Source organism: Cyprinus carpio, chromosome B2 (genome assembly GCF_018340385.1).
Source record: "Cyprinus carpio isolate SPL01 chromosome B2, ASM1834038v1, whole genome shotgun sequence".
NCBI classification, from domain to species: domain Eukaryota; kingdom Metazoa; phylum Chordata; class Actinopteri; order Cypriniformes; family Cyprinidae; genus Cyprinus; species Cyprinus carpio.
In genome coordinates this window covers 3,035,626-3,051,324 of record NC_056598.1, presented here as the reverse complement: position 1 = coordinate 3,051,324, position 15,699 = coordinate 3,035,626, and the positions used below count along the sequence as shown (strand labels likewise).

Below are 15,699 nucleotides of genomic sequence, written 5' to 3'. Positions count from 1 at the left end.
TCACCCTTGCTCATATGATTTTTCTAAATTGTATCGCATTATATAAAGGTAAGACAAAAACCCATACAGAGGGCATTTTGTGCCTTTTTTGCAATTAAATTTTGAAATATATATATATGTGTGTGTGTGTGTGTGTGTGTGTGTGTGTGTGTGTGTGTGTGTGTGTGTGTGTGTGTGTGTGTGTGTGTGTGTGTGTGTGTGTGATTTGAGTCACGTCCTTCTCTGTTGTATATTTCATTTTGCTCTCACAATTAATTTTAGATTAATGACTGATTTACTGTGATAGCGCTGATATATCTACCACAGGATAATAAACTCTAAATGACTGCATATTTTATGGTCATACCACTCATCTTTAGTTCCACAATTTGACATGAATAGATCAAAATGAGTAATTTCTCTGTATTATGTGAATTTCCTGATGAAGTGGATCATTAAGGTAATTTGCTCAAATTCAGTTCTGACATTTACTGTTATGCATCATTGCTCATATCTCATTTGTTCATCCATCATTTAGGTCTGAGCAAGCTGTCCCTTTGCAATCATTAGTTCGGGATTAATTTATTCATATTCAAAACAATTCTGACACAAAGGCTTTCCAGATTAGCTTTCCAGGTCCTTGGGTGCTCTCCGCACAAAACATATTTGTTCAAACGTTCAAATAGTCAATTATGGTCAATTCAAGTTTTTTATTTGCCACTTTTTTGGAAGATACTTTCCTTTGATCTGGAACACGGTTGGGTGAGTGTAGGAATCTATATTTTGAGGTCATGCCTTTTTGCTTCCCAAGTCCCAAAAGCCACTTCTGCAGTTAATGAGAAATTCATCCATGCAAATGAAACGCTTTGGAGTGCAGCGACTCAACAGCACTAACACAGCGCTGGGTTTGGCCATCGCATCTCATGCTAAATGTTAACAGCTGACAAATCTCTTGTTCTATCAGCTCCAGATTGCTCTCCTCTAATGCACACCACTGATCCAGCTCGCTCAGTTAGTGCGGTCGCAATGTGAACTTGCTCGGCTGCCTACAGCCTGAAGTAATCGCAGTTGAAAGCGTGGCCGCTCACCGCTCAGCTTTTGTCGAGTCTCTGAACTTCCAGACAAACAGTTTTTGCAAGAGGTCACCGGCTGTCAGCTTGCTCTCCAAATAAACAGTTGCACTTCTGGCAGAAAAACCGCCAAAGGCAGAGATTGGATAGGTAATTCCTTCAGCAGCTCTGCTTTTGTTTACACACCAAAAGATGCGAATGCTTGAGCTTTGAGTTTAAGCCCAAACAGAAATTAGACACTGCTGGCATGTGTTTTCATGTGGTGTAAATAGCAGTAAACATAACGAAACTGGGATTGTTTCAGACAAGGTCATAATATACTATATTGAGATGAAGAATTAATTTCTCTTAAAAAAAAAAAAACAAGAAGGGACTTATATAATAATAATTTAAAAAAAACATGCTATGTGTACTGAGTTAAGCTAACTGAGACTTGTCATAGCACTTGTATATCATTGCTCTGTTGTTGATTTTGATTGCTTCTATTGTCCTCATTTGTAAGTCACTTTGGATAAAAGTGTCTGCTAAATGACTAAATGTAAATGCTAATTGCATCTATTTCATTTATTGGTTTTATGGTAATGGTTTTTTTTTTCAATTGTCAGTCCTAATACATGTTCAATATATGATTTGTTTATACTATGATTGTCTGTTTTATATGCCAATTCTGATATTCTTGCTTGAACCCCAAGACCTACAACTGTTTTCCGTTCTGTTATTTGTTAGCTGTTGTTCTCACTTCCTTATTTTTGTCTTTATTCTCAGGAGGTTTTTAAAAGACTTTACCTGATCTACACGGTGGGGTACTCCATCTCTCTGGGATCACTTATGGTGGCAACAGTCATCCTAGGATACTTTCGGTAAGAAAAACCTGCCTCCTTGTTTTCACAGAAAGAATTGACGAAGCCCTTCACAATGAAGAATTTTAAAAAGCAAGGGCATTTTCCTCACTCTGGGGGTTGTGCTGAAATGGTATTGCTTGGACAAAAATGGCACATCAAACAAGACATCTATGCATAAAATATTCTGCCATTGTCTTTTTACTTGATGTTTTATTTATTTATTTATTTTCTCTTCGATTCATAAGAGTTCTTGCATAGAACTTGCCAGTGTGCACAGCTTTATCAGTTCCATTGTTCCTGCTGAACAGCAGATCTATTTTGCAGAAATTTCAGTGATTTAAGACCATAAATTGTATTCCATAAGTAGTACTTTTTTGTCAATTTGTAAAACAGAGATGAAATCAGAATTGCCATATATAAACATGCAAATGCATGAAAAAAAAGTTATAGACTCAAAATTGTTAGAAAAATTCAGAATTGAGCATTTATATCTCGCAATTGTGACTGTGTTTTTGTAATTGCAAGTTTATATTCCACAATTATTACTTTTTTTCTCACAACTGTGATTTTATACCCCCAAAATTCAGGATTTTTACTTGCAATTGCAAGTTTATATCTAGCATTTCATTTTTTCCTCACAATTGCGAGTTTATAATCTGCAGCTCATATCCTGCTATTTTCACTTTTGTCTTGCAAATTGAGAGTTCAGCGCCAAAACGCTTTTTGCAGTGCTGCTTTTCCTCCACAGCATTTGCTGCTTAAATATTGCAATCTGTCAATAAATACAAAGAAATTTGGATTGCTTAAACACCATAGAAGTGTTAAATTGTTCTTAATCAGGGTTCTTAGGCTACAATCTAAATACAATATACATGCCCCATTTTGTTGACTAGATTTGTTTACTTGATGCAAGTTTTATGATATCCACATGCAGACTTTGTTCATGTAGATGCATTTATCAAAGACTCCAGCTGAATGTCTGCTAGCAGCCGATGTTTACATGCTGGTTTGATGGAGAACTGATTTATAATAAACTAAATGACTTTGAGTCTTTTTTTTTTGTTATGTTGAGTTGATGTGTGCTTTTATGGTCTTTTATGGTCATGAGACATGAGCAGAACAATTGTAAATCATTTGTAAAACTAATTTTAGTAATACTTAATAGGTTTATAGTAACAAAGCACTTGTAAATCATTAGCAAACTATTAGTTTATTATAGTTAATTCATAGTTTATTATATTTTGTCCCTATCTTGTTAATACATTATTATGCTACAGTATGTACAAATAATGAGTTCCTCAACACACAGTATTTAAACCAGTAGTAAAACAGTTGTTAATGGTTATCAGGAGTAATTATTTATTAATGTAGATTAGATCATGGAAAAATCTTTATCAGACATTAATTGCTAATTGCATAAATACAAAGTATATGAAGAGTTCAGATGCAAAATCCCATACGAGCCATTTGAAATTTTCTTCTAAAATGATCATTTTTATCAGGCTCCGGTGTGCATGTTCAGTAATTTCACTTTTTTGATGAATGAATAGGTTATTTGCATTGCCATTAAAGTGAGATAACTGAACCTAAACATAGGAGCCTGAGAAAAATGCTAATTTTAGAAGAATATATATATATATATATATATCTATATTGATATTGAGCACGTTCTGCTCGTGTTTCAGAAATAAGGCACAATGGTTCAGGTGTTAATGTTTTTGCAAGTGTGCTGAAAGGGACTATTTTACATTTAAAACTTCATTAAAACGTTGTGTTTTGACTTGACTGAAGCGATCGGTTTTCCAAATGAATGGCATCAAATGAATGTTTCTCTAATAGTTCACCCAGCGTGTGTACTGGCCCTTTTTCAATGTTAAGACATATGAGTGCATTTATTACTTTTGCGTTCAATCGTTCCATTTTCATTGCTAATTAATGCAAAGAGGTTCCCTTCGTTATTTATCCAGCGGGCTTATTCAAATAAAGGGTCGGGTCGTCTGCGGAACGAGCTGCTGACAGGTACCATATTAGCTTGACTCGGCTCCAGTGCTCCGTGTTTTTAAGAGCCAGCCCATTGCCTGGGCACCAGGAAATGCAGGTCAGGAAAATGACTTTAATAAGGGCTCGTTTGGACCACTGCTGATCCGCTGCCAGCATTTCCATGCCCTGCGCTCACCGTGTCAGTAGTATGGTCTCAGGTGCATGGGCTCCAGGACATCAGCCATGCAGCACGGTGACTCTCAAACATTAGCTCCAGTGTTTGAGGCACGCTTCGAGAAGCCAGGATCTACACGGATCGGCTCTCCGGAGCTTCCCGATCAATAGTTCCCAATGGGACAGTGGTTAAACAGCAGTTAGTCTAATGACGAAGAGGCAAGCGATTCCACACAGCTGCTCTGAACCTCTCCAGAGGAGTGAGAGGAATAACAAAAATAAACCCCGAAGGTTTCATATTTCAACATGCCTGGCTGGAAAAAAAAGAGACCAGACTGCACACCTGAAGTGTGCATTTTGTACCTTTGTACATTTTAGCCATTTTTTCTCGTTTTCTCATTTTTTTTTCTTCTTTTTTCATTCTCTAAATTAACAAAAATAGGATTGGATACTGCTCACCAAAGAAAATGACAATTATACGGTTCAGTTTGTTGCTACAATGACAAAAAGGTTTAAAAGTTACATTTTTAGCCTTAGTGATTTAACATTGCTCGTCAATGTCAAAGTGATTAGGATGGCCAATCAAATTAAAGTAGGCAGGGTTTACTTTTCACAGAAGCAGAGCGTGAATTCCGGAGCAAAGTGTCAGTTTTTAGGTTGAAAGAATTCGAGGTAAGATGGAAGTAGTAAAACATCTAATGTTTGACAACTGTTTTATGACAGAAATATTAAACTACTGTCAGTAAAATCCAGTGATGCAAACTATTCAACTTTTTTGTTCTATTCAAATTTCAATGTTTTGAATTGAAAATATGGTATCATTTACGTGATTCGTGTAGTTCCTATCTGAATATGATGAGACAAGAAGCTTTTTGCATTGTCTACACACTGGGCATACAAATAAGAGATTTTATAAAACAAATTGGACGTGGTTGTGGACTTGGTTGACTTTATTTAAATTTTTTTTAAATTTTTTTTAGTGGCTTTAATTTTTGTCTAGTCTTTTTTTTTTACTATCCCTAATTTGAAACCAAGTTTTATTAATCAAATTTCTCCTATAGAACTTTCTGTAACACTTTAGATTACGGAGCACATATTCACTATTTACTATAGCTGTATTTTCCCTAAGTAAACGCTTAATTTGCTGTTTATTGGTAGTAAATGAGGTAGATGTTATTAGATGTGATTATGTATGGGCAAGATTTAAGGGATCTAATAAACAGCCAATATATGCTAGTAATTTGCATGCTAATAAGCAACAAGTTAACAGTTGTAATCTAAAGAGTTACCAAACCACCTAACTACACTCTAGTACAGGGTTCTCAAGGCCAAGGAAAACCTAGACAAATCATTTAATTTCAAACATGTGATTTCCAGGCCTGGAAAAGCCATGTAAGCTAAATCTTAAAAAGGCATGGAAATGTCACGAACATTGTAATATGTGCTGTAATGTATGCCCTATGACACCAGACGCTTTTGTCATTTCAATTTAGCATTTCAATAACTTTGAAAGTCTTATTGGTAGTATTTCATGATTTTGCACTTATTTTTAATCTGCACGTCCTGTTTACAGTATTGATTGTTTACAATATTGTCTTATCTGTAGTGTTAACATGATATGAATATGTAAATATCATGATTATCATCAATACGGTATATTTCAACAACTAGCAACCACTCAGTTAATCATACCAGCAATCATAATATTATGGACAATTCATTTTGATTCCATACTATCTTTAAAATATCACACACAATCTGTGTTGATTGTCTGGTGTTGGACCGAAGCAAACACCCAAAATTATTATTGACCATTTTTGTAATTGTTCTCTTACAGCACAAATTGATCAGTGATTCTCATGAGTTGATCTTGTTTGCTATCCGTGTTGAATGAAGGGGGCATTTTAGTGCAGACATTTAGGTGTCTGTAGTCTTTTAGTTGACATCAATACTGTATCCTTTTGAGACAAAAGTGCCCTATGACATTAGCTCTGATTGCTAATGTGATCTCATGAAAAAACATACAATATGTATTTGGCTCTAGCACATGTATGGTTTTGGACGTTTGCATAAGCATTGTAACATACAGAATGGATATGCTGGCAGCATCTAAAACGCAAGTATTTTTACACATCTGAACAACTGTAGAAATGTACAAATGTTTATGAATCTTCTCAGGTTTATTGAATACTGAACTGAGTTGGGAATATCCATATAATAGTATATTATAACTAAAACATTTTCAATGTGTATATTTACATTATATGTGAACTGTGCATTATGTTATATATTTTTATATTATTGTTATGTGGTTAGCTTTAGGTAGAGGTGGCTGAAGGGCAAACTATCTATATAATATACATGCACAAATATATTTACAATGTAATAAAGGGATTTGGTGTAGATTTTTAAATGTTAACAGATGTAATGTAAATATTACTTGCAAAAACTTATGAATTTTCATGCGATCATGATGCAACATAATTTCTTTCAGAGGACTGCAACAAATTTGGAGGGGCTTTTACTTAATAGACTTGCTCCGGTCAAACTAGTTTGAGAGAGTGTAGACAAACCGAAGGGAATTTGGGAAACACATGCTTGCAATTTTGTTTTTATAGCTTACTTTTTGAGCCCTAAATTTTCAACATTTGTGCTTTCTGAACCTTTTAAATCCAAAGAATGTGTTACAGTCAGCGGCAGACTCATCTGGCTCTAATTAAGATCAGTATTGTTCTTCTAGCCTCTGTGAGGGCATTGGAGAGCAACTAAACACCAAGTATCTGATATTCTATGGTACTAATCTGCATTCTACTGGTACATTAATCTGCAACATTCTGGTCTATGATTTCATGTACCTTGATACCTCACACTATTTACATCTAATTACAAAATAACCCTTGTTTGACCCCATTTCTATTTTTTATCTTTTATGTTTCAGGCGGCTGCACTGCACCAGAAACTACATCCACATGCACCTGTTTGCATCGTTCATGCTGAGGGCCATTAGTATATTTGTGAAAGACGTGGTGTTGTACTCTGGTGCCGCTCTGCAGGAAATGGAGCGCATCACTGTGGAGGATCTCAAATCCATCACAGAAGCACCTCCTGCCAACAAAACCAAGTTTGTAAGTGCAGCACACATACCATCATATCTATCAGTGAAGTCCATAACAGAGGAATCTCACATTGTGTTGTTGCCATAGTAGTAGTAGTTTGGGAGCATCGTTATCCTCTGAAGCCATTTGTTGTTGACTTGCCACTAAGATCCTCCTGAAATTTCAAATGATGTGCGTAACCAGGAAACAGGGTTTTCAATTAAGCTTTATGTGAATTAAATTAACTTCCTTTTTAATTAAACATTATAATTAAGACTATTATAGTAACTATGGTAGTTACTCAATACCTAGTAACAGGAAAGATTGTGGATATTCTCATTTGGTATGAATATGGGTCCCAAGCCAAATAAAGAGACTAGGATATAATAGAGAGTCATCCAGCAGCAACCCAGTTCCCTTTCGATTGATTCACACTGCATTGTGTCAGTAGTCGATGCTATGGGGAAACACCTTTTTCCAAAAATACTGACACCCTATTGAATCACACCAGTGTCTCACACTGGCCAATGGCATTGGAGCATGCCAAATATTTGAATAAATATTTTAAAGCCATCTTGCACATCATTGGCTGGCTTGCTATTTGATTTTACTTATGTTAATTGGGTAACACTTTAGTCTATGGACCAATTCTCACTATTAACCAGTTGCTTATAGCATGCATATTACTAGCATATCGCTGTTTATTAGTACTAATGAAGCACTGTTGTCTGGAATAAGAACTGTCTTTTCTTCCTTGTGGGAAAACACGCCAAAGCCACTTTTGATGTGACAGGCTGCTCTCACTGTGAGGGAAATTAGTCTCAGGATGCTGCTCTCTAAGTTTGCTCTTGTTATGGAAGACGAGCTAGCATCATAGGTTGTCCCACTGCCTTCATTTTCCTGTTCTCATGAACTACGGAGGAAGAGCAGTCGAGCCATGAAGTAGAGCAAGAGAGTTTAAGTGAAAAGCTCACATCAGCTCTGGTTCTTTATGCTCCTCACTCCTCCAGTCCTCCTTCACTCGAGCTGATCTTGGGAGATCGTGATTTGGTCACATTTGGTAGATTGGGTGATGGGGATGATGCCATGTCACTGGCAGCCTGACAAAGAAAGATTGTCCAGCATGACAGAGGAATCCACCCTTCCTCATCAGAGTGAACTGGAGGAGTCGAGAATCTGACACAAAATTCTACTGCATTTACTGACCAAAGCATTCAACAAGTTTGGCCTTTAGGGGTCTCTGCAGGCTGAATCTGTTCATAGCCATCTGTGGTCTGGCCACCACCACAGAGCCACCTCACAGAGACCTGCTCCATTCTTCCTGGAGGTGCACAAAGAGCTGACAAAAAGCTGTACTGAATTTGTGCCCTGCTTTTACAATGTTGGACAGTGCTGTCTGCTGGGGGTATAACAAAAAGACATGGACAAGAAGGACTCAAAACCGGAGCATTAGTGTTGCAGGTGTCAAAGATGACAACGCAGTCTATTGGCCACACAATGGGGAGTCTCATTTTCTCTGACTGCTATCTGTGGCTAAATTTGAAAGCCTGTGAAAGCTGTGAGAGAAAGCTGTGCTTTTAGATGCTCATGTCAATGTGATCAGTGACTATAGCAGGATTTCCAGAGATTCACAGCAGCAAAAAAAATGTTCAAAGTGGCATTTTCTACCAAAGAAACTCAGTTTGACCCCTCACCTGACTCGATCAGGCTAATTGTCTTCTCACCACACAACAAAGACATCTGTTAGCTTTGGCTCAGACCCTCAAAAAGAGCCTGAGCCAGCTGTCTAGCTTATCCAAAGCTGAATGGACTCTGTCCAAGGGGAAAACCTGCACCTGATAAACAGTATCGCTTCTCACCTGGTGTGCTAAGAGGAGTTGTTCTTGTCGATGTTCTGCATGAGCCGGCTCTTAAATGAGCCTGTTCAGTGCTTGCATTTTCTTATCCCCCCTCGTTTCAGAATGGTGAGGTAAATTGATGTGTTATGACTGTTCAGGATTGTCCATGTGCAATAAAAAACAAAAAAGGTAAATACTTCAAGGTAAAGGAGGAAAAGGTTATCTGACACACTCACCTTAACTGAAGTGTGACCTAAACTCATTAATTTTGTGTCGTGTGCAAGAACCACAACATTTTGGTTCACTGTGTAAGGCCTATTAAAGCACTTTCCCAACAGGGAATTCTGCAAGCTGAACTGCCTCAACAGTTGGGTGTTGATGGCCCAATGAGAGGAGACATTATGCAAACGCATAGACCTTTCGTAAGGTTACTTTCATTGCCTTATGTGGTTATTATTTGGCACCAGTAATCTAATGTTGCTTTGTATAATATTAATAAGCACTGGTGAAAGAAACATCATGCAGATGTGCTGGGACACATCATCAGTAATGTACCTTGGGGTCACTGGGTGTTTTTAACATCATACACCCACGCCCAGGAGACCTGGCCGAGACCCCGTCCTGTGTCCCAGCAACATTGCCTACATTTCTGCACTATTAATACAAAGCTATTTAGTGGCTTTCTTTGTGGCTTTGCCTTTCTCTTTGCTTTCTCGGTGATGCCTAGTAGTGTAAATGTAACCCCTCTCTCCTGGGTCCTCACCGCCACACCTCGTGCTTGTTGCGAGTGGGTCTCGAATCCGGGTCTCCAGCATGGGAGGCAGATGCACTAACAAGGAGGCTAAAGATTGCAGCCACTAGAGTGTCTCTTGAGATCAGAGGAGTGAAGTTTACCTGCACAGCACCTGCCCGCTGGCCTCCGTTACACTCACCCCCCTAAACCTCACTCCCATCGGGTCACGGCACCAATGTAACCCCTCTCTCTTGGGGTCATCACCTCTACAACTCGTTCTTGTTCCAAGTCGGTCTTGAACCCGGATCTCCGGCATGGGAGGCGGACGCGCTAACAAGGAGGCTAAAGACTGCAGTCACTAGCACCAGTCACAGAGTGATCAGAGTAATCACCTTGCAAATCCTCTGTAGCACACCTCCAGAGGCTCAAAACCAGTTTGCCAGCTCTACCTCCTGCACTCTTCAACTAGCTCCTGGTACTTGGTATGCTTCCTCTCATTGGGAAGCTTCCACTGTTAACTGTATATGAAGATGCCAGCATTGCTTTAGTCCATGTTATAATTGATGTGCACCAGTAATTCTGCTAATACTAACATATTATGATGAGTGGCCGGCTGCTTAAAGGATTAGTTCACTCCAGAATTCAAATTTCCTGATAATCAAATTGTAGATTCAGTGCAGCTTCAAATGGGCTCTACACGATCCCAGCCGAGGAATAAGTTTTGTTTAGTGAATTGATCAGTCATTTTCATATATATATATATATATATATATATATATATATATATATAGATATATATATATATATATATATATATAATATATATATACACATTTTAACCACAAACTTCAGGCATTGCGTAATCATTCTGAAAAGGTCACATTGTTTTCCCAGCAGATGAAATCTTTTTGGTGCAGCATGATTGCAACATGATTGGACACTGTTTCCCATATGATCAGCTATCAGTGCAATGAACCAAATTCAAAAGTGAATGTCTGTAATAATTCCCGTATCTTCAGTTGCCAGAGATGAGGGAATGATTGCATTCAATCACTTTTATTGTACATTAACTATCAGTAGAGCTGCCAGTTATTCCTCAGTCAATTCGGAGGATTTGGCGCAGCTTTATATAGGGTAGGAGCCGCTTCCATTTGGCGCGCTTGAACGCCATTGGCCAGTCCAAGACACTGGTGTGATTCAATAAGGCTGCAGGATTTTTGGGGAAAAAAGTAGCACTAACTACTGACGCCACATCTAGTTTCCTCATCTCACAGGTAACCCCTCACATTATCTTTCAAAACTTGTTTTAAATGATCCTTAACTGTGCATTTCAATTTGTGAGGGTGAGTTAAGTAGCTTGTATTTCAAAACCAAATGAAGGTGAAATAGGAACACATGCTTTTAATCAATATTTGCTGAATCAATTTTACTTTACCCTTCAAGATTGGCTGTAAGGTGGCTGTCACTCTCTTCTTGTACTTCTTGGCGACTAATTATTACTGGATTCTTGTGGAAGGCCTGTACCTGCACAGCCTTATCTTCATGACCTTCTTCTCTGACAGGAAGTACCTTTGGGGCTTTACTCTGATTGGCTGGGGTGAGTAAACAATCTTCATGTAGACTCTTATCCAATACACCGCACTAGAGCATAATTATTCTGCTTCTGGCTACAGACACCAGATCATCCAAAAGATTTAATTCATGCTTTCTTCGGACATCTTCTCAAGTTAATTTGAAATAGGCTATCAACTGGGTTATCAATTTGTGTATCAAACAGATTTTTCATTTTACTCTTGAAGAACAACAACAATTATTATGAGCTATTGCTAATTGTTTCCAGTGCAGCACAGTGGCATGTGCTATATCTTTTGGAGACAGCAACAAATGTGTCTGCTTTTGTGGATATACTTTGGACTCCACAGCTCCTGCATTGTACACACTGTGTGGAAAAGTTGGACATGCACAGCGCATACAATGTGGATGCTGTGGAGTTAAGCCGCTTCTCTGTTGCTAATACCAGTGTTGCAGAGCCAAGGCTCAACTATAGACTTTTTTTTCTGCTGGGCTAGTACTTCAGACTTATGTAAATGCTTTGCCAGCATTTTCACCACCATCAACCCAACAATCCAATACAATACAAAACAATACAATACAATATTTTTACATTTATTATTATTATTATTGTTGTTGTTTACTATACAATAACAAATAAACTAATAAAAATATTAATTAGTTTAATTACTTGCAATAATCACTGGAAATTATACAGAAAAAAAAAAGCCCTGATGGTTCTTCTGTATGTAGCAATTTGAAAGTAAATGTCACTAAAGGTTTTACTAAACAGGTTTCATTAAACAGGTGTTCCTGCGATGTTTGTGACCATCTGGGCCAGTGTGAGAGCCACTCTTGCTGACACTGAGTAAGTGTTTGTGTTTGAAATCGTTTGCCAATATTACCATGTGTACATTTATACAGGAATGCAATATTAATTCAGCTTGGGGAACAAAAAAAATATTCTCTGTGTGGTAAATAATGTATGCATGCACAGGACTTTTGCAAAAGACTCTAGAAATAAAACACAGTACCTTTGTACACTATCTATTAAATATTAATAGGATGTCTGGATTGAGCTTTCTAAAAGTGACTGATCTGGTTTATGATCTACAGGTGCTGGGATTTAAGCGCAGGAAACCTGAAATGGATAGTGCAGATCCCTATTCTGTCAGCAATTGTTGTAAGTTTCCATAAATAAAAATGAAAAAGAAATTCATAAGTAGGCATTATTTAAGCTAATGATTTTGATGAAAATCATTTTTATATTTTAAAATCATGAGAAGTGTAAACTCTGTGTACAACTGTGTACAAATTTGACAAACTTTCATGTGTTTCAAGTAAATTGCAAATATTATATTAATTTGTCTACCAGTTCCTTTATTGTGAATGTAGTTATTTCATGTGTCTGTTAGTAATATGTCTCAATTATGATCTATTAAATTAGTGTATATACTTTTCCCCCCAAAGGTAAATTTTTTGTTGTTCCTGAATATAATTAGAGTCTTGGCAACAAAACTTAGAGAAACAAATGCAGGAAGATGTGACACCAGACAACAGTATAGGTAAGATTTTTCAACATTTAAACTTCTGAAATTACCATCTGAGATTTTTTATGCTTTTGAAAAAATATTTTTATGTTTATTATGGCTGCTTTTATTTGATCAAAATACAGTATGTAATACAGTATGCAGTAGTAATATAACTATTTAAAATAGCCGATTTCTATTTCAAATATATTTTTTAAAAAATTAAATATAATATTTTACATTTGTTGTATATATTTTTAATTTATTGTCTTATATTTAAAAACATATAATGATATTTAAAAAGTGTTAAATGATCCTTAAGAAATCATTGTAATTTGCTGAAGTTTTTTTCCCCTCAAGATTCTCTGAAGAATACCCTTTATTTGAAATAGAAATCTTTTGTAGCATTATAATGCCTTTACTGTTGTTATTTTTTTTTTTTTTATCAGTTTATTGATCCTTTCTGAATAAAAGTGTCCATTACTTTTACAAAAAATCCTATTGACCCCAAACATATACTTTGGTTCTTCATCTTTTTGTTTTCTTTTTCTTTATGCCACAGAAAGCTGTTAAAATCGACGCTGGTCCTCATGCCATTGTTTGGGGTTCACTACATTGTGTTCATGGCAATGCCCTACACAGAAGTGTCTGGGGTGCCGTGGCAAATCCAGATGCATTATGAAATGCTATTTAACTCATTCCAGGTAATATTTCAAAAAAGATGTAGACAATTAAAATTGTACAAAGACACCAAAATATTTTATTATTACTTGTATAATTATATTTTCAATTCATGCTCTATTTTCCAGGGATTCTTCGTTGCAATTATATATTGCTTCTGCAATGGAGAGGTAAGAATTACATTTTTATTTAATTGTTTATAATTAATTATTTTCACTTATGTCGGTACATTCTAGACAGGCTACCAGGTCAGTTTGTGTTTCAGTGGTTTTAAACAGCATGAACCTGCAATACTGGAGACTACAGATGCATGACCGTAGTCCTAGGACCCTAGCTTTTTGTTAGTAATTGCACTTTATACCATTTTATAGCTCTTACTAATAAATTCTTAATTTGCATTATTAATTTTCAGAAACAATTTACTGCTTTAATCATTTAATTTAATTGATATATTCTCTTAAACCCACTGAGTGACAATTCAAAAACCAATCATATGTTTATCAGTAGTTGTTGCAGTGTTGAAATGTTGAGAAAATGCAGATTTTTGTAAATCCAGTGGTCAAATGCTTCACTCACCTGACTAGTGACTGGTCTTTGTGGGAATATCCACAAAACTGACAGATTTTCTGAATGCATATAAGCGATAGAATATTTTAGAAAGGAACATTTAAAAGGTAAAAAAAGAAGAATTAGGAAGAATCAATAAATTATAAATAACTTATCGCTTTTTTGTTTATATGTAATCAATAAAAAGCAAAAGTAATCTGATTGTGACTATTTTAAAACGGAATCTAATTACAAGGACTTCATTTTTAGAATCTGATTACATAATACAGATTACATGTAATCAGTTACTTCCCAGCTGCTTGTTTTTTTCACATATGTGACCCTGGAGCACAAAAGCAGTCTCAAGTCTCTGGGGTATATTTGTAGCAATAGCTAAAAATACATAGTGTGGGTCAAAATTATAGATTTTTCTTTTATGGCAAAAAAATCATTAGGATATTAAGAAAAGATCATGTTCCATGAAGATATTTTGTAAATTTCCTACCGTAAATATATCAAAACTTCATTTTTGATTAGTAATATGGATTGCTAAGAACTCCATTTGGACAACTTTAAAAGATGATTTTCTCAATATTTAGATTTTTTTGCACCCTCAGATTCCAGATTTTCAAATAGTTGTATCTCAGCCAAATATTGTCCTCCTAACAAACCACACATCAATGGAGAGATTATTTATTCAGCTTTCAGATATAAATGGACCCTTATGACTGGTTTTGTGGTCCAGGGTCACATATATTCACATTCTTATCACACTTTAGGTCCAAGCAGAAATCAAGAAGTCCTGGAGTCGGAGGACGCTCGCGCTGGACTTCAAGAGAAAAGCCCGGAGTGGCAGTAACACGTACAGCTATGGACCTATGGTGTCTCACACCAGTGTCACTAATGTGACCGCACGGGGCCCTCTGGCCCTGCACCTCACCACCCGCCTGGGGCCCGTCTCCCTCAACGGCCACCGGAACCTTCCAGGATACGTGAAGAACGGCTCGGTCTCTGAGAACTCCATCCCGTCCTCGGGACAGGAGCTCCATATACAAGAGGAAGAACCTTCAAAGAACTTCCAGGTGGAAAAAACCATCCCGGTGGTGGAGGAGGAAAGAGAAACAGTCATGTGACTTCACAAACCTTGATAAAAACCATGAAAAATGTTGAAGGATTAGAGAGTCCTTTGTTTCTCAGGATTTCCTCACAATTTGGGTTGTGAGACCATCTAAGACGTACAGTTGGAGCTAATGGACCAGATATGAGACGTGTCTTTTAAATGAGCCACAATATTCTTGCAAGACTGGAAGCTACTACAGGCACCAGGCCATCTTCACCAGCAGCATTCAGAGAATGAGAACAGATTTTTGCTTCAAAAAAATTTGTGTTGAACGCATTGTGCAATGGTGAGTTTGTTTCAGGATCAAGTCATATGAGATATATGGGCACTGTGGACCGTGAATTGTAAATAAGACACTCATATTTCAAAAATGTTTTTGATTAGCACTAATATAATGTTATTTACAGATGCGACTGCCAGTAGGGACACTCTTTGTATTATGATAGCAGGTTTGTGTTGGTGGAATGTGATATTTATATGTCTTTAAGCCTTAAGCAGTTGTGACTTGTTATATCCATGTGTTTAATCCGTAGATTTGCCAAATCTTGCCAGACTGTCTTT

General features: G+C 36.8%; 1 protein-coding gene across 1 annotated transcript in view; it reads left to right on the top strand.

Moving 5' to 3' along the window:
• The window catches only part of pth1r (parathyroid hormone 1 receptor), a 79,743-nt gene extending 64,353 nt beyond the window's left edge, over positions 1-15,390 (top strand). The window contains 9 exon segments of the mRNA XM_042717742.1: positions 1,815-1,909; positions 6,984-7,170; positions 11,155-11,308; positions 12,070-12,130; positions 12,379-12,445; positions 12,733-12,827; positions 13,354-13,495; positions 13,601-13,642; positions 14,798-15,390. Of these exon segments, the coding sequence (XP_042573676.1) occupies positions 1,815-1,909; positions 6,984-7,170; positions 11,155-11,308; positions 12,070-12,130; positions 12,379-12,445; positions 12,733-12,827; positions 13,354-13,495; positions 13,601-13,642; positions 14,798-15,151 (1,197 nt within the window). The 3' untranslated portion in view covers positions 15,152-15,390.
• The last annotated feature ends 309 nt before the right edge of the window (positions 15,391-15,699 follow it).